Source organism: Erinaceus europaeus, chromosome 1, assembly GCF_950295315.1.
Source record: "Erinaceus europaeus chromosome 1, mEriEur2.1, whole genome shotgun sequence".
Taxonomy (NCBI): domain Eukaryota; kingdom Metazoa; phylum Chordata; class Mammalia; order Eulipotyphla; family Erinaceidae; genus Erinaceus; species Erinaceus europaeus.
The window spans coordinates 187,847,199-187,866,647 of NC_080162.1; the positions used below are offsets into that span (position 1 = coordinate 187,847,199).

The following is a 19,449-nucleotide window of genomic DNA, read 5'->3' on the forward strand; positions in this document are numbered from 1 at the left end:
CACACTAATCAGAAAAATGCATATTAAGACTGATATATTTTTCTTTCACATTGACAGTTTTAAAAGTAAGGATAGCTTGGAGATTGCACATGTGTAGTGCTAGTAGGATTATGATTTTTTTTTAAGTTTTCTAAAAAGTAATTTGGTAATTTAATCAAAAAAGTAGTAATTGGGAAGTTAATAGTTTTGCCTGATCATTTGCTTTTGGCACTCTGTCCTAAGTAAATGACTAGAAATGTAGAAAAAGATGAATCTTCAAGTATAAGTATTTATTAATATTAAAATTTGAGACAACACATATTTTACAAATTACTATATTACTTCTCATACAGTAGATAATATTTATTTCTGTTGTATTATGCTTTGAAGAATTAAAAATATATAACATAGCTTATAAATGACTAGATACATTTTAGTATTTGTTACTATTTTTATATTATGTAGCACTGAAATACTTAAGTATTCATTTGTTAGTGGAATTGTTTACAATATAATTAATTAGGAAAAAGAAGAAACAATGTCTACAGATTGTCCTAATTTTGTTTAAAAATTAATCACAAAATACTTATTAAAACCAGCAGTATTTCCCCAGACCTGCTAACTGAAGCTGTCTGTGAATGGTAAGATTATAAGTACTTTTTTCTTTTGTGTGTGTGTGTGTGTGTGAAAATGCCAGTGTTCTTTTTTTTCCTTTTGTTCATGCCAGTATTCTTATTCTAATATGCATCTCCTTTCCCAACACAAAAATCCTAGAAAAAATTAAAGGAATTGTATCTGGGCCTGTATCTCTGACAGAAATTTCTAGAGAGAATAGGTTGCCTCCTGAAATTATAACATTTTCATGATTATATATCATGATTATATATATTACTGATATATTTATGAAAACATAATTTCATGAGTATCATACATAATTTTATGAAATTATATTTGTGTGTGTTTTTATCAGTGGTAACAGACAACAAACAGCATAAAAGATATTTAGATAAGAACATTATCAAGGGAGTCATTGACTCTTACAGTTCCTACCAAATCTATGATTCTGTAATTACTTGGGTTACTTAAATATATATATGATGGGTTATGCAAAAGACTTTCATGCCTGAGTCGCTCTGAGGTCCCCAGTTCAGTCCCCAGCACTACCATCAGCCAGAATTGTACAATGCTCTCTGTGCGTGTGTGTGTGTGGGGTGTGTGTGTGTGTGTGTTTCTCTCTGTACCTCTCTCATTAACATAAACAGTATATATGTTTTTTTAAAAATATATGTGTGTGACTGGTGTTTTTATATGGTTCTGATGATTTTATAATCATCAGAGTTTAACTCTTCATGAGATAAATTGGGAAATATATTTAAGTAGAGTTATTGTTTTGAAGAACTATTTGAATAATCAGCCAGTGAAGATATCTTAAACAGTGGTAGTGATAAAAAGTTAGGACCTAAGAACTGATTTCATTTGTGAGGTAAAAGTCAAAATGAGACAACTTTCTCCTTTTTTGTTCAGAGAGACCAGGTAGATAATAAAACTAGGAAGAGGAGGAAGGTAAGTTTTTTTTTTCTTTTTCTTTTTTTTTTATGCTGTGTCTATGTGGGTCGGGTCAGATGGAGTAGACAAAAAGCTTTTCTCAGGTCTCAACCCCCCCCCCCCCCCCAGACTGGAACAGAAGTAGAGAAAGTGAAAGAAAGCACAGCAAAGCTTTCTTCAGTGTAGTGGAGGCTGGGCTCATACCTGGGCCATGCACATGGAAAGCCAGCATACTTAACCAAAGTGAGCTGTTTCACCAGCTTTATGTAGACATTCTTATGTTTAGTTCAAGTATGTGGAAAGCAAACAAGTAGGGATGCCCAGTAAGTCATTTTAGAAGAAGGTTAGACCTAGTGATATATTCTAATTTGTACCACAAGGATTTTCAAGTATATGGCTCATATATTTTTAATGCTTCCTAGATTTGCCCTGAGTTTTCATATTCATGAACGATATACTTGTGGTATATTGTTTACATTTTGATTTTAAATGCACGCAGGTAATTTTTAATAATTTGATATCCCATGTCCCATTCAAGAGCAAGTTCTTAAATTTAAAAAAAAATTATTGTAGTATCTTCACTTATCTGATAGAGATAGCCAGAAATTGAGAGGATGTGGGAGATAGCAACAGAGAGATATTTGCAGCCCTGCTTCACCAAATGTAAAGCTTTCCCCCTGTAGCTGGGGACTGGGGGCTTGAACCTGGGTCCTTGCACGCTAGAACATGTGCGCTTAACCAGGTGTGCCACCACCCAGCCCCAAGTTCTTGATATTAACAAAAATTTTACATGGCTTATTTTCCTCTTTGAGCCTTATTTGTGTTTTTGCTATCTCTCTACTTAGAGATATTAGTCTCATGTGTTCTATTATACTTGAGAACATCATATTTTTCAGAAGCAAAAACACACGTATTCATGACTTTAGTAGGTGGGAATATTTTAGTTGCTTTACTTAGTTTTAGTTGATTTCTTGGGCAAATGCTAGAAGAAGAAGTTGATTTCTTTAATTACTTTAACAGTGTCACCTTTTTTTTAATTCTATGCAAAGATAATTATAGTTAAAAACATCTTAGAATTTCCTATGTTTCTAGAGCCCTGTGTAAAAAATATTCTGGATTTAGTTATTAATATAATACTAAGCACTCCATTTAAACCACGTATGTGAATGATCAAATTTAGTTAGTATTTAAATAGTAGAATTTATTGGAAATATCTTTTTAGTGGGATGGGAAGCTGGTTTTTATAATTGTTATCTAACTACTATTTTTTTGTAGTGCAACACTAAGGACCAAACGCAGTATCACATACATCTATGATAAAACTGAGAAATCTCTCCGACCTCATTTTCTTCTCTTCAACTTTCCCTTTAGTTTTGTCATGTTCTTGAGAGTGAGAAATAAAGAGAGGAGAAACACAGTAGCTATGTTCTGCTATCCATGACATTTCTAAACGATGCTACGATCTCATTCATGGATTCTTAGAATGGAATGAGCTTTCTCCCTTTGCCCTGTTATCCACTGCAAGTATTACTATTAGGAAAGGTAGGATTTTGCATCATTTTCTCTCCCCCCTTTTTTTACCTGAATAGTGAAAGTATTAAGAAATCTCATTCACAAATTTAGTAAATGAAATAAAATTCTTTATTTTAGCAGTGTCTCTCATTCTAGTTGTATCCATAAAACAAAGTGACCTGTAAGTGATTGTTAAAAGTTTTTTTGTCAGGTAATAATGGGCTTTGAGCCTGCTTCCATTTTCATGAATGTAATAGTTGATGATCACTTGACTTGAACAAAAATTCTCTCTGTAGGGCAATTAGCTTTCTCAGTATAATATTTTGAATTGCCTTGGCTTTTAATATACCAATTCCCTGTAAGTTATAGGAAGTGTTGAGAGGTAGTGATTTTCTTTTATGTATAGGCAAAGAGGTAGAGGAAGTAAATGAAAACTGATATGCTGTGTCAGTAGAATTGGTCTTGAAAATCGTACGTACAGAGTTTATGGACCTAGAAATTAGATCCCTTAAAGTTATCTGTGCTTGTATAAACTTCCTTTTTTTTTTTCTTCTTCTTTTTTTTTCCTCCTCCAGGGTTATTGGTGGGCTCGGTGCCTGCACCATGAATCCACCGCTCCTGGAGGCCATTTTTTTCCCCCCTTTTGTTGCCCTTGTTGTAGCTTCGTTGTGGTTATTATTATTGCCCTTGTTGACACAATTCGTTGTTGGATAGGACAGAGAGAAATGGAGAGAGGAGGGGAAGACAGAGAAGGGGAGAGAAAGATAGACACCTGCAGACCTGCTTCACCACCTGTGAAGCGATTCCCCTGCAGGTGGGGAGCCGGGGGCTCGAACCGGGATCATTACGCCGGTTCCTGGGCTTTGCGCCACATGCGCTTAACCCACTGCGCCACCGCCCGAGGGTTTGTATGTATAACCCAACGTGTAGGCCATTGGCTTACTGTATTTCCTTGTTGTTTATTAGCTTGCTATGTTTTACCAGTCTCCATAGCTATGAAGAAAATGATACTTTTACATATCTTTTTATTTTTCTATCTGGGCTTCGTGACTATGCGATTTTACCACGCCTGGCACACTCCCATCCCCCACCCGCAGACTGATGGTGATAGACATTGCCCTGCTGCTTTTGAAGCTGCCCCTCTGCATGGTGCTTTCACATAGTGGCCAGGGTCTTGAACCTGGGTCCTTGTGCATGGTAAATGTTGTGCTCTAGGAGTGAGCTGTGCCCAGGTCCCATACATGGCAATTTACAGTTGCTTTTTTTCTTTTTCTGAACAGAGTACTGTTCAACTCTGGTTTATGATGGCTCCAGGGATTGAACATGGGACCTCTAGTGCCTCAGGTATGAAAGTCTGCTGTACTACTGCTGGCACTACCTCCCTAACCCCAGTTTCTGCTTTTGATGGCTCCTAACACTGGGTCCTAAAGTTAACTACTCTGCGGCTTTGGGGATAAGATAACATTATATTAACACTTCGAAGGAGATTTATAAGTAATTGTAGTCAGCTGCAACATTTTGAAGATGTGATGGATGAGACAGAAAGATGAAATGATTTCTCTAAGATAACACAAAAAGTGAGATTATCTGAGCAAGTCAGAAGAAATACTGTATTCTAAAAATATCTGAATTACTTCTACTTAAAATGTGATCAATTACAAAGCAAAAATATTATTGAAAGTATAATATGGGCCAGTTGGGAGTATACCACTTGATTAGTTGAAATGAAATTTATCTGCAACCTCGTAAGGACTAACCGTTTATATAGAATTATTTTACCTATGCTTTAAAAATTAAATTATTGAATAAAGTCTTTTTCATTTTGCACAATTAAAGAAGTAGCATTCCTCATCTGTAGCACTTTGTGTTAATTATTATGTATGAAATGATGGGTGGTAGATTTTTTTTTTGGTAATTTTTTTTTTGCATTACTTTTTTCTTGAATTCTTAATGGTGAACATGTATTTTAAGAAAAATGAAATTCTAAAAGACAAGAGTTTGTGAAAAATACTTGATTTTTTTTTTTTTGCACAGTTTCAGGTTCACAATAAAATTAAAAGAAACCTGCAGTGCTGTAAGAGTCTCCTCTTTTTTTTTTCTGTTTCTGTCTCTCTCTCTCTCTCTCTTTTTGTCTTTCAAAAAATTCTGTAAAAAACATGCCCACAGGAATGGTGGGGTCATGCAGGTACCGAGTCGAGTCCCAAGGATAACCCTGGTGACAAAAAAAAAAGAAAGAAAGAAAAGAGACTACCAAACTGTCTTCTTAAGTGTTTCTACCACTTTGCATTCCTACTACTAATTAATTCAAATTCCTATTGCTCTAGTTCTTCACCAACATTTAGAATTTTTGTGTTTCATATTTTGGCCACTCAAATAGATTTGTAGTGGTTATTGTGTTAGTTTTCATTTTCCTGGTGATATCTGATGTGAAGCATCTTTTCATATGCATATTTACATTTATAGATGTTTTTGGTGAGCTATTAAAGTCTTCAGCTCATATTTTATATTCTTCTTGAGAATTGTAAGAAGCTTTTTGTTTATTTTGGACAGCTGCTCTACTACATCCATTGTGTCTTTTGCAGATGTTTTTTTCAGCTGTGACTTGTCTTCTTACTGTCTTTTGCAGAACAGAAGTTTTGAATTTTAGTGAATTTCAGCTTATCAATAATTTTTTTTTCATAGACTGCCATTGGTTTTCTTTCTAAAAAGTCATCACCATATCTAAGGTGGTTTAGGTTTATTTTCCCCTATTTCTTTCTAGAAGTTTTGGAGCTTTGCATTTTATACTTAGGCTTGTGATCTGTTTTGAGTTTATTTTTGTGACGAGTGTAAGGTCTATGTCTATATTCTTTTTTTTATTATTTTTTAAAAATTTTCAGAGACAGGAAGAGAAGGAGAGACACCATAGCACTGCTCCATTGTTCATGAAGCTTCCCCTGATATGGGCGCTTCTGTATGGTACCAGGATGAATGTGGCTCCTTGTGTGTATAAAGTGTGTTCAGCAACAAAAACTAAACAGCCCCACTGAAAAATGGGGCGAGGATATGAATGCATTCCTCACTAAAGAAGATACCCAGAGGACCAGTAGACATTTGAACAAATGCACTCAGTCACAGGTTATCATGGAAGTATAAATCAAGACAACAATAACATACCACCTCACACCTGTAAAAAGCATACATTAAAAAGGGCAAATAGCAAAAGCTGGTGAGATATGGGGAGAAAAGGACTCTTCTACACTGTTGGTAGGACTAAAACTGGTTCAGCTCCTATGGAAAGTAGTCTGGAGATTCCTCAGAATATTGCAAGTGTATCTATCATACGATCCTACAATCCCTGTCCTAGAAATTTATCCAAAGGACACAGAAACACTTATCTGAAGAGTATATTTGTGTTTTCAACAGCCTGAGTTTGAAAACGACCCAAATGTCCAATGACAGATGAATGGTTAACAAAGTTGTGGCATCGAACCAGCATGATAGCTCACTTGGATAGTGGGCTTGCTTTGTCATGCACACAACCTAAGTTTCAGCCAGGTCCCCACCAAACTGAAGGAAATTTTGATACTGTTTTTCTGTCTCTCCATCTCTGCTTTTCTATCTGAAAAATCAGCTTCAGTAATGATGAACAGTTTAGTTGTGGAGTATGTGCACAATGGAATACTACTCAGTTGAAAGAAATTATGAAATCTCATTTGCTCCATTCTGGATGGAACCTGAAGGAATCATGTTAAATGAGATAAGCCAGAAGTATAAGGATGACCACCCAACGATCTTATCCATAAACAGAATATATGACTCAAAAAAAAGGAAAGCGTCCATTGAAACTTAGACTAGCTGTGGTCTATTGTAGTTGAGCCAAGGACTGTAAAGGGAGGAGGTGGGAGGAGTTTGGGAAAGCACAGGGCACCCAGTATACGAAGGTGGGAGAAGTCTTGAACCAGGTGGTGGCAGCGGTGCATGGGATGAGAAAGTGGGGGCTTGTTTCTTTTGAGGTCATTTTATTCGGTGAAGTGCTGGTTTACAAGGCTGTTGTCACAGGTGTACATTTCATGACTCCCCATGATATATGTCAACACACCACACCACACACCCTCTACTAACTTGTCGTCTTCTACCATAGGACACCACGTCCTCACCCCTTTTCAATTCCTTCTCTTCTCCCTCCTTTAGAGCCCTAAGATTTGCAAGGCAAAGCAGCTGCACTGTCCAGATGACCTGTTTCACCTGTGCAGAAGCAGTACTCTTGTTAACCTTTCACTGTGTGCCCTTACTGTATAATCCGTAGTGTTTGAGGCAGAAGAGTAAAGAAAACCTCTTGTTTTAATGCATATCATGTCAAATTAGGTGTAGCCATAACTGTCTTTGTAATGAATCCCAAATTGTATTCATTCTGTTTTATAGTCCCATCTACTCCCAGTTACACATTCATCTTTATACCCTTTCTAAACTTCCCCTAGGATATTAAAACCGTCTTAAAAAATTTTTTTTTTCATATGTCTGTTGGTTCTCTAGGTATCTTCTTTGGTGAAGAGTCTGTTTGTATCCTCTTCCCATTATAATGCAATATTAATTCACTAATTAAAAAAAATGTTGGGGGGAGGGGCTAGGATCTGGCTCACCCAGCAGAACACATACTTAACTTTGTTCAAGGACCTGGTTGGGAGCCCCTGGCTACCACATGGGGGCACCATGCGGATGACAAGCTTCAGCAACAGTTGAGTGCTGCCATAGTATTTCTCCTCTGTCTCTCAGCTTCTATCTAGGGGGGAAATGGTGGAATCGGGCAGTGAAAGGCGTTGGAGGCAAACAAACAGTAAAATATGACTTCTGGTATAATGACTTGAGAATGAATCTTTTTTTCAACACTCATATAAATTTTATTATCTTTATAATCTTTAAAAAAGACAATAGCTAGGGGAGTTGGGCGGTAGCGCAGCAGGGTTAAGCACATGTGGCGTGAAGTGCAAGGACCACTGTAACGATCCTGGTTCGAGCCCCCAGCTCCCCACCTGCAGGGGAGTCGCTTCACAGGCAGTGAAGCAGGTCTGCAGGTGTCTCTCTTTCTCTCCCCCTCTCTGTCTTCCCCTCCTCTCTCCAGTTCTCTCTGTCCTATCCAACAGTGACGACAACAGTAATAACTACAACAACAATAAAAACAACAAGGGCAACAAAAAGGAAAATAAATAAAATTTTTTAAAAAAGACAACAGCTAACCAAAAAATCTTTATTTCACCAAGGGAGAGCGGCCATAGCCTCACTCTGACATATGTAATCCAAGCATTATACTCAGGGCCACACGCTTGCTAGTACAGTGCTTCATCTGCTTCGCCACTTATTTCACTTTTTGTTGCTGTGACTTTGTTTCTGAACAATTCCACTGCTCCCAGTAGGCTCTCTTTTCTCCCCACCCCCTCCTAAAAAAATAAAGGAATGGGGAGGGAATGAGGAGATCTGCTTGTGAAGTTTCCCTTTGCATATGGTCATGAGGGGATCAAAACCAGATCCTTGAGCATGGTAAAGTGTGTGGCTGAAGCCATCTTAATCTCTGAAGTTATGCAAGTCTTTAAGGATTCATTGAAATTTAGAAAAAAAAAAACTCAGAGTGACATAACTATGAATATTGTCTCTGAGGTTTGAACTTAGAATTCTCTTATTTAAATCTTAGTTCCTTTCTGCTGCGCTGTTGTGAGGGCTCATGTTTCTGGTGAGTGGGAAGTAAAAATCCAGAATTAGAATGGGAGGCCTGTGCATTGTAATAGAAATAGCAATTGCTTATTATTTGTTTCTATAAGAAGAATTGGGGTGGTTTTATTAAAAGAAGTTCCAAGAAGTGACAAACTTTATTTTTGGACTGAAGTTAATAAAAAGACTCACTGCCTGATGCTACAGAAAACTGGAATCTTGCTAACCAACTTTTACATAAAAGGAAAATCTGCTTTATTGTGCAGTCCGGGACTATATTGATTCAGATTAAGCCCCTCTCAAAGGATTTTTTTTTTTTTTGGTTCTCCAGGGTTATTGCTGGAGCTTGGTGCCTGCACCTCGAATCTAGAATCTACTGCTCCTTGTGGTCATCTCTTCCTTTGTTGTTGCCGATGCTGCTACTGTACTGAGACAGAGAGAAGTTGAGAGAGGAAGGGAAGAGAAAGGTAGACACCCGCAGACCTGTTTCACCACTTTCGAAGTGACACCCTGCAGGTGGGGAGCCAGGGACTCAACCTTGTGTAGGTCCCTGTGCTTGGTACTATGTGCACTTAACCCGGTGTGCTATCACCCGACCCCCAGGACTGTCATCTTTTTATATGAGTGGAGGTGGAGGATAATAAAAGAGCCGGATCATTCCTCCTCTCACAGATCCTCCCTTACACAAAAAACTTCTCCTGCTACATGGCCCTGACATTTCCCCCTAGGACAAAGCTAGTTACTCTCCAGTGTAACAGAAGGGACTGGGGGGGTGGGGAGGTGACACCAAGTCTTCGAGTTTATTGTAGTGTGTCAGTTTATCAACACTTGGAGTTCAGCTCAGTCTCACGCCATCGTGTCCCTTTGTCTAAACCTAGTCCTTTGGGAACTTAGTTTCAGCCTCAGCTCATTTCAGTTAGAGGTACAGTTTTAGCAAATTTAAGGTTTTCAAATTTTTATTTTCCCGTTAATGTCTCATCAGCATTTTTCCTTTTTTCATGTTTGAACATCTTAGTGTCACATTCAAGTGATCCATGCAAGATGTGCATTGAAGGTTGAAAAAATGAAATTTTAGGAGTCAGGAGAACACGTTTAACTCTCACCATATTCATAGTAGCATGGACCACACCAAAGAGAACTCAGTGGGTGGGGGAGCTGTGGTCTCTGCCTCTTTCAAATACTGAATAAAATGTTAAAATTTTAGGATTTTTATTTATTTTAACCTTATTTGAGGTCCTAATTATATTTTGGTAAGTACATAAAAGTATAGTTGTATTATTTGTAAATAAATGCATTGAGGGTTTGGATACCTGTACCTCACAGAACTAGTTGATAGCTCTAAGAACATACACACCCCATACAGAATCTGTATAACCTTTTTTTCTTTCTTTATATTTTATTGATAGGACAGAGAGAAATTGAGAGAGAAGGGGGATACTGAGAGAGGGAGAAAGACTCCTGCAGACCTACTTCACCACTCGTGAAGCATCCCCCCTACTTGAGGATGGGGCCTTGAACCCAGGTCCTTGAGCATGGTGATAATGTGTACTACCTCCTGGCTCCTGTACATAATTTTGAAGGGCTCTTAAAGCCCATCGTGTCACCTCTTGAATACTGGGATTCCCATTCATCCAGAACCTTCTTTGCCTCTTGAGTCCAGCTAGCACAACTTTGTCTCCACTGATTTACTTGACTTTTTTAACCAACTCTGCAGTTTTTGAGGTTTACAGCTTAGTATTAACTCTTCAAACAGCTGACTTTGTATTGTACACTGACCTGCTCTGATCTCAGTATATTTGAATAGACTATGAGCTTAAGAGTAGCCAGTGTTAAAAAATAATAATTAAAAAGAGAGAGAGAGAGAGAGTAGACATTGTTTAGGGGCATGGAGATAGAGTACCAGTAATACACTAGATTGTCATGACTGAGACCCAGAGGTCCCAGGTTCAGTCCCCATGCCACCTTAAGCTATAACTGAATGATGTTTGGTATCTATCTATCTATCTATCTACCTATTTCTCCCCCCTCCCTCTCTTCTCTCTCCATTTCTCTCTCTCCCTCTCTCTCTCTCCCTCTCCTTCTCTCTCTCCCTCTCCCTCTCCTTCTCCCTCTCCCTTTCTCTCCCCTCTCCCCAGGGAAGTTTCAGCAAGGGAGTAGATAGCTTAATGGTTATGTAAAGAGTCTCTCATCCGTGAGGTTCCAAACCCCGGTTCAGTCCCCCCTATCACCATAAGCCAGAGCTGAGTAGTGCTGTGGTAAACATTAAATATAAAGGAAAGTTCCAAATGTTGTTGTTGTTGTTTTTTAATTATCACAAGATAGAACCCAAGCATCATTCTGGCACCTGAGATGCTGGGAATCAAACTTGGGGGTCATGCTTCCAAGTTCAGTGCCATATTTACTGCACCACCTTCCAAGCCCCAAGAAGTTTCAATTAAAGTTATTTAATTACTTTTTAGGGGAGAGATAAGGTGGGGCTCAGGGCTGAATCTTTAGTCTCTGGGACCTCAGACATGGAAGGTGCTACTATTAATAGGCTGAGCTATCTTTCTAGGTCTTTTTTTTTTTTCCTATTTTTTATTTTGGGACTTTCGGAGCCTCAGGCATGAGAGTCTCTTGTATAACCATTATGCTGTCTACCTCCACCCTAAATATTTTATCATTTATTGGATAGAGACAGAAAAATTGAGGGGAGTGGGAAGTAGAGTTGGGAGAGAGAGACAGATACCTGCAACACTGTTTTACCATCCGTGAAGCTTTCCCCTTTGCAGGTGGGGACCAGGGGTTTGAACTTAGGTCCTTGTGCATGTTCATGTGTGCACACAAGTAGGTACGCCACCACCCAGCCCCTTTCTAGTACTTTGCATGTCTTGTATTACATCTTAAAAAATTAAAATGAAGGAGTCAGGTGGTAGCGCAGCGGGTTAAGCGCAGGTGGCACAGAGTGCAAGGACCAGTGTAAGGATCCTGGTTCAAGCCCCCAGCTCCCCACCTGCAGGGGAGTCGCTTCACAAGCAGTGAAGCAGGTCTGCAAGTGTCTTTCTCTCCCCCTCTCTGTCTTCTCCTCTCCATTTCTCTCTGTCCTGTCCAATAATGATGACATCAATAACAACAATAATAACAACAAAACAAGGGCAACAAAAGGGAATAAATACATACATAAATAAATATTAAAATGACTAGACACTGTTTACTTAGGTCTGGTTAACCCAGTGCCTTATACAAAGTAGGTATCTAGTGCATATAAAAAATGTGTCAAACCTCTAAATTGCCATCAGTGACCCACTCCTACTGACAGTCCAACTTTCTGCTCTGCTTAATGCAGTCTCCCCACCCCACCCCCTCTGTACCAGGTAATTTCTCCTACTATTTATTTATTTATTTATTTATTTATTTTTTACCAGAGCACTGCTCAGATCTGGTTAATTGGGGTGTGGGGGATTGAACCTGGGACTTGAGAGCCTCAGGCATGAAAGTCCTTTTGCATAACCATTATGCTATACCCCCACCCAATTTCTCCTACTTTTAAAGTTCCCTGTGCCTTCTCTAGATGGCCACTGTTCTTTGATGACTAAGGGGCTTCTGGAGAGTCTTCTTTAAGTGATATTTGTATTCAGATGATAACTTAAACCCTTAAGGACTTTATGAAAGGTCTCTATTTCAGGCTTCAGTTGTCTTCAAAGATTAGACCCCTGTGGGACACAATCTTCAATTAACACACTTTGTTTTCAGCATAAGCACGAAATATGGCACTAGAGAGTATTAAACCAAAGGAAAATGGTTACAAAATGTTTTATGTTAGCAACTGGACAAATTAAACATTGAATCAATTTGTGGTTTGTGGTATCTCTCATCACTCTGATTTTTCTCACCTCTCTTTCCTTTCTCTAAATAAAAAAAAATGAAACAGTTGACCCTGGGGTGGTGGGCTTCTTAGTGGTGATTCACATGCACAGGCCTTGAGTTCATTTACCAAATTGAAAAAAAAAGAAAAGTAAAGAAATTGAATTGACATGTCCTAAATGTCGATTTTGGAAAGACTTCAAATTAACTTTACAAGTATTAAAAGAACTAGAAAAACTATGGTTAAATTGTTAAAGGAAATTATAATTATTTTAAGTCAATAAATGGAGCATACAGAAATTATTTAAAGCAATGACACTCTCTCAAAAAAACAATCTGTGATATGATGTGTGAGAGGGTATGGTATCTCATTTTTATTATCTACTCTTTCCCAAGACCAGTATAAAAGTCAGGATCATGCTAAAGAAGCTCCTAAAAAGTATTCTTGAAAGCTTTGAAGGTCATGACAAACAAGAAAAAAACTAGGAAATATGACAAGGACACATAATTACTCAGTGCAATGCAGTATTATAATTGGATCCTGAAACGACAAGAAGTTAAGACACTGCTGAAATGGATAGCTTTGTGCTAATTTTCACTTTTTGACAAATGTACTATGATTTATGTAAGATAATAACATTAGAAGAAATTCAGTAAAACATATGTAGAAACACTGTACAGGTTTTCAATTTTACTACCAATATAAACATTCCAAAATAAGATTAAAAAATCTAATGGAAATTCTAAAGTTGAAGAGTAGCTGAAATGAAAAACTTGGTAGATTCTACAGCAGGTGTGGATGCCAATTAAAAATCTAATAAATTTAAAGGATAATAGGTTGGACTCTGAAAAACAAGAGGATTACATGAACAGAACTTCAGAGATCTGTGGAAAACATAATGTATAATACATATGTAATGGAAAGGAAAAAAACCTGCAATAATAAAACCAAGTTAGGTTGATTGTTACAGAGGCAAGACTTTGGAAAACTTTCCAAGTCTGATGAAAAACTTTGAAACTACTAATTTCTCATTTAGCAGTTCAGTAATCTTCAGTGGGATACATACAGAGACATACTCACACCTAGACACATGAATTGAGAGACAAAATTCTTGAAAGCAAAAAGTAACTTAAACGGGGTTAGGGTGTAGCACCGCGGGTTAAGCGCAAGTGGCACAAAGCACAAGGACCGGCGTGAGGATCCCGCTTGGAACCCCCGGCTCCCCACCTGCAGGGGGATCGTTTCACAGGCAGAGAAGCAGGTCTGCAGGTGTCTATCTTTCTCTCCCCCCTCTCTGTCTTCCCCTCCTCTCTCCATTTCTCTGTCCTAGCCAACAACAGCAGCAATAGCAACAATAGTAATAACTACAATAATGATTAAAAAAAAAAAAAGGGCAACAATAAGGAAAAAATGGCCTCCAGGAGCAGTAAGTGGGTTCATGGTACAGGCACTGAGCCCCAGAAATAACCCTGGAGGCAAAAAATAAAAATAAAAAAATAAAAGTAACTTAAACAGGACAATATGCAGTTATGTTACTCAAAGTGGCAGCAAGCCAAAGAAGAACATCTTTTTTTTTTCCAATCTGCATAAATTTGTATTATGTTCTCCAAACTGGTTGTTGTCACTTTGTATGTGATTTGGTACAACTTATTTATTTAAATGAGAAAGTAATAATTCTTTCCTATTATATCCCATCAGTATTAGTAAAGTGGGATGTGCTCTATAGTTTGACCAGACCCTGGACACTGGTTGGTTTTTTTGTTTTTGTTTTTTTTTAACTCACATACTCACGAGGTTGTGAAAAATGCAAAGCTAAGGATCACCCATTTTTTTTAACCTCCAGGTAACAGCTAGTTTTAGTTATGTAGCTTTATGTAGCCCTGCCTCTGCCAGTTTCCTAGCATTTTCATTTGTTTACAATGATAAGTTCTACAAATTAATCTCCTATTGAATAGATTTATCTCAGAAACTTTGCTAAACAGATTCATACTCCTTACCTAATAACACCAATAATAGAAGGCCAGGTTTTGTCTTGGTTAGGGTTAGGGATATTCTGGTGTTTTTTTTTTTTTTTTTTTTTTCCAAATCAGTGCCCATTACAGAACTTTATGGAAGGATTTTAATATTACTGCTATATATTGTTTTATCTTTCAAAAGAGTATAAGGAGGCTACATGGAGGTGGGACAGAGAATTGAACTCGGATTTCTACCTCCACTAGCCCAGGTTTTGTAGGAACTTAAAAATTATCTATTTATTTGTTTATTTATTCATTTATTTAGATAGAGAGACAGGTAAATTGAAAGGGGAGGGAGAGGGAGAGAGGGACAGAGAAGAGGCACCTGCAGCACGGTACTGCTTACGAAGCTTACGCTGTACAGGGAAGGACCAAGGGCTTGCATCTGGCTTCTTAAACACTGTAATGCGTATACTCAAGTCAGGAGTGCCATGCCTGCACTGGTAGGAATTTTCAAGTCCTAATAGGGTATTCAGTTTGAGACTTGTTGAGGAATGACCTTTTTGTCCCTTGCTTTTTGTACTATACTTAAAAGATGTTTTTTTACTGGCTTTAACATTTCCGAGATGTCAGAAGGAGAGCAATGTTATGTGTATATACGTATGAGAGAAACTAGAAATAGTATGGTGGTCTGCTCTTTTGAATAATTAACCGTTTTGGCCTTTCATCTTTTCTCTCCTGTTTTTAAATATAAATATTTTGATTTTTTAACTGTTCTCTCTCTTCAACAAATTATTCATCATAAAGTCTTTTATTTTTTATTTATTTTATTTTATTTATTCCCTTTTGTTGCCCTTGTTTTATTGTTGTAGTTATTATTGTTGTTGTCGTCGTTGTTGGATAGGACAGAGAGAAATGGAGAGAGGAGGGGAAGACAGAGAGGAGGAGAGAAAGACAGACACCTGCAGACCTGCTTCACCGCCTGTGAAGCGACTCCCCTGCAGGTGGGGAGCCGGGGTTCGAACCGGGATCCTTACGCCGGTCCTTGGATCCTTACGCCGGTCCTTGTGCTTTGCGCCACGGCCTGCGCTTAACCCGCTGCGCTACAGCCCGACCCCCCATCATAAAGTCTTAAGTGTTACTCTCAAGTCTTTCTCACAAGCATACTTCTCTCTCTGGACCCGGAGACTCACAAGTCCAGCAGCTGAATAAACACTTCCACTTGGTTGCCACTAGGACACTTGAACAACCCCTGTGACCGTAGAGATAAATCAGTCTCTTGAAGCCCATCTCCTTTCTCTATTCCCATGCGCACTATTTCAACCAATCACCATCCCATTTTGGATTAAAGTAACAGACTTCTTATGAACTCCCTGAAGTCTAATAAGGTCTTTCACTATATTAATGCATTCCAATACATTTTCCTTTTCAAAATATGATTCCATGACTCTTTTAACAAACCTTTGTAGGTTTATCCCCTTATCTTTTGTCTAAAATTCAGACTCCTAGCATGGTCCACAAGATTTTTTTTCTTCTCTAGTCTCAGCCCCCTCACACCGCATCCTAAAATAACTCTAATTCAGAGATTTTTTGTGGTGAAGGAGTCAGGTAAAGTGAGCCAAGTCCATTTAATAGTTTGGGGCCCTTGTCAAAAATTAGATGTCCATAGTTGTGGGGGCCCTTCTTCTTTCTTTCCTCCCTTTATTTTTTTTAATTGAGGGGGGTTAATGCTTTACAGTACAATAATTGACATGCATACAATTTATTTTTTTAAGTCTCTATTTTTTAATTTGCTTTTCCCCTCTTTTGTTACCCTTTTTTTATTGTTGTTGTGGTTATTATTTTTGTTGTTACTGATGTCATCGTTGTTGGATAGGACAGAGAAATAGAGAGAAGAGGGGAAGATAGAGAGGTGGAGAGAGAAACAGACACTTGTAGACCTGCTTCACCAGCGGGGGCTTGAACTGGTATCCTTACGCTGGTCATTGCGCTTCGCGCCACGTGCGCTTAACCCACTGCGCTACCACGCGACCCCCCGCATACAATTCACTGTGTAATAGGTTCCCAAAGTTTTCTTCCTATCCTCCTCCTCCCTCCCTAGAGTCGTTTGCTTTGGTGCAGTACTCATGTCCAGTCCATGTTTCACTTTGTGCTCTCCCTCCCCAAAGTCCTTTGCTTTGACGCAATACACCCCGACCTATTTTTTAAAAATTACTTTTATTGTGCGTGTGTATGTGTGTGAGAGAGACATGCACACTGAGCCACCTCCCTGGCCCTTAGGGAAGCTGTTTTTAAACCACTTCCGCTGTTCTACATCATGCAATCTACATAAAAATGTAGACCTGATTCTTTTTTAAAACTTTAAAAAAATTAAACATGTTGTTTTAGCTCGTGTTTTACATGAAGATTTGTTATACATCTGTCTGTCCTGTATCTTCATAAGTAAATTGTGGTATAAGACAAGGTTAAGTGCAGAGTCCTGCTAAAAATTCTAGATTTCTTCCACTTGTTTAGTTTCAAGTGCTTAATCTCTGGAGTCTAGAGCTATTTGTTCGGTGGCTAAGCGCTTGCCTAACTGTAGAATGTGCTTCATGTTCTCTCTCTCTCTTTTTTTTTTTTGCCTTCAGGGTTATTGCTGGGGCTCAGTGCCTGCACCATGAATCCATGGCTCCTGGAGGCCATTTTCCCCCCTTTTGTTGCCCTTGTTGTTGTAGCCCTGTTGTGGTTATTGTTGTTGTTGATGTCATTCATTGTTGGATAGGATGGATAGAAATGGAGAGAGGAGAGGAAGACAGAGAGGGGGAGATAAAGACAGACACCTTTAGACCTGCTTTACTACCTGTGAAGTGACTCCCCTGCAGGTGGGGAGCCAGGGGCTCAAACTGGGATCCTTACACTGTCTTGGTGCTTTGTGCCATGTGCACTTAACCCGCTGCACTACCGCCTGACCCCCCATGTTCTCTCTTTATCTTAAAGATGCCACTAGAGATTTCTGCAGTCTTGCTGAAAGATATGTCTCTGATGGAATCCTGGTCTAATATAATAGTAGCCTTATACTTTCCCTGAGTTCTAAATTCTGTAATTGCAAATATATTCTCTTGGTTTTTGTTTGTTAGTAATTGTGGTCATTTTCACTTTTCCATAACTCAGAAAAGTTGTGAATAACAATAGTTCCATTAACAAATCTCTTAAGTGCTTTTAATATTATAAGATTTAAATTTATCTTATTGGATCAAACATTTGTAAAATGTTGAAGTATTTTTATTATTCCCTTTATACTAGGACTAGTCACATGCTGAATACAATTTGACAAAATACTTTATTTAAAACTCTAAATCAGTATGACACAATAATCTTAATTGGTAACTTTATTATTTTACTATTTTTTAGTATTTTATTATTTTACTATTTGCTTGTTTGGGTAGGGGCAGATTGAGAGGAGAGGGTGAGATACCTGCAGCACTGCTTTCCCACTTGTGGAGCTTCCCCCCTCAGGCTGGAACTGGGGCTTGAACTTGGGCCTTTGTGCAATGTAATGGGGGGACTCAACCAGGTGTGCCACCACCAGGCCTGTTAACTGGTAATTTTCCATGTAACCACAGTTTTAAAATGATTTTTATTAACAAAGGATAAATTTTTGGCCCACTTTCTATCTCCTGAAATTTATACCATTTTAACAATAACAAGCTCATACATGAGATAAAACAAAAGAATGGGACATGATAATGGTTATGCAAAAGGCTCATATGCCAGAGGCTCTGAGGTTCCAGGTTCAGTCCCTAATGCCATCATAAGCCAGAGCTGAGCAGTGCTCTGGGCTCTCTCTGTATCTATCTCATTAAAATAAATAATAAACTACTCAAACAAAAATAAACAAAAAACTACCCTGATTTATTGTTATTAAAACTGACTGGGATTCAAAATGATAAAAGCATAACTGCAGAGTTTTAACTATGATATTCCCAATTTTCTATTATAAATATAGTTATACTTTTCTTTTGCCACTACATTTGTATAAAGAACTGTGGGATAGGCTATTTCTGTCCATGAGATCCAAAATTATAGACACTGATGTCAATGCAAATGAAGTTAACCTAATTTGGTCAAGAGAGGGTCATGATGAATCTCTTTATGGATGGCTAAAGGTTATTGCCAAGATTGGCAGGTGTCCTGTGGTGGCAGAGAGCCTCAGCATAAAAATTTGCACTTGAATTGCTTCTCTAAAATACAGTGATTGAAGCCATGCCTTTCCTTTCTGTTGATCACACTTCTAAAATACTGAGGTCTGTGCATAGTAAGTTTTTCAGCTACTAGTTTCATAAGCCTCAGAAAGGCAAAAACAGTTTACATTTTCTGCTAAGATGCTGGTTTTAAGTTGAGCCATAGCCTATGTAGAAATTTCTCTAGTATAATCAAGTGATTGTTGTTGCCTCACCATGTTTTGCTAAGGATTTGAGATATACGGAGACATTTAATGTAAAAGAATACATGTGTTGTTAGTGTAAAGGAGACCATTTTTCTTTTATCTATGTTTTTTTATCTATATATCATTTGACCCTGGAAACTAGCTTTTAGAGGAATTTTCTAGGTTTTAAATGTAATCTCATAAAGACATACCAGTTTGACAATGACATTCACATTTTGGGGGCTAGAAGATGGCACACCTGGTTGAGAGTGTGTGTTACAATGCACAAGGATCCAGGTTCAAGCCCCGAGTCCCGACTTGCAGGGGGAAAGCTTCGGAAGTGGTAAAGTAGGGCTGCAGGTGTCTCCCTGTCTCTATCCCTCTCTATTTCCCTGTTCCTTCTTGATTTTTGGATATCTCTAGCCAATAAAAAAAGACACTAAAAATAAATAATTTAAAAATGATTTCACCCATAATTTATATAAATGAGAGGGTTTGGGATATTTTCCATCTCTTATTTTTCT

The 19,449-nt window shown here is 38.2% G+C and overlaps 1 protein-coding gene across 4 annotated transcripts in view; it reads left to right on the plus strand.

Moving 5' to 3' along the window:
- Positions 1-19,449, plus strand: part of PDE7A (phosphodiesterase 7A) — a 91,698-nt gene that overhangs the window by 10,870 nt on the left and 61,379 nt on the right. The window contains exons 1-2 of one of the 4 annotated variants that reach the window (XM_060200823.1): positions 3,006-3,066; positions 4,317-4,380. The exons of 2 other annotated variants lie outside the window; for them this stretch is intronic. In XM_060200823.1, coding sequence (XP_060056806.1) covers positions 4,360-4,380 — 21 coding nt within the window. In that variant the 5' untranslated portion in view covers positions 3,006-3,066; positions 4,317-4,359. Of the gene's footprint in view, positions 1-2,895; positions 3,067-4,316; positions 4,381-19,449 lie in introns of those variants that run through there. One more of the 4 variants, XM_060200821.1, reaches the window with a different exon arrangement.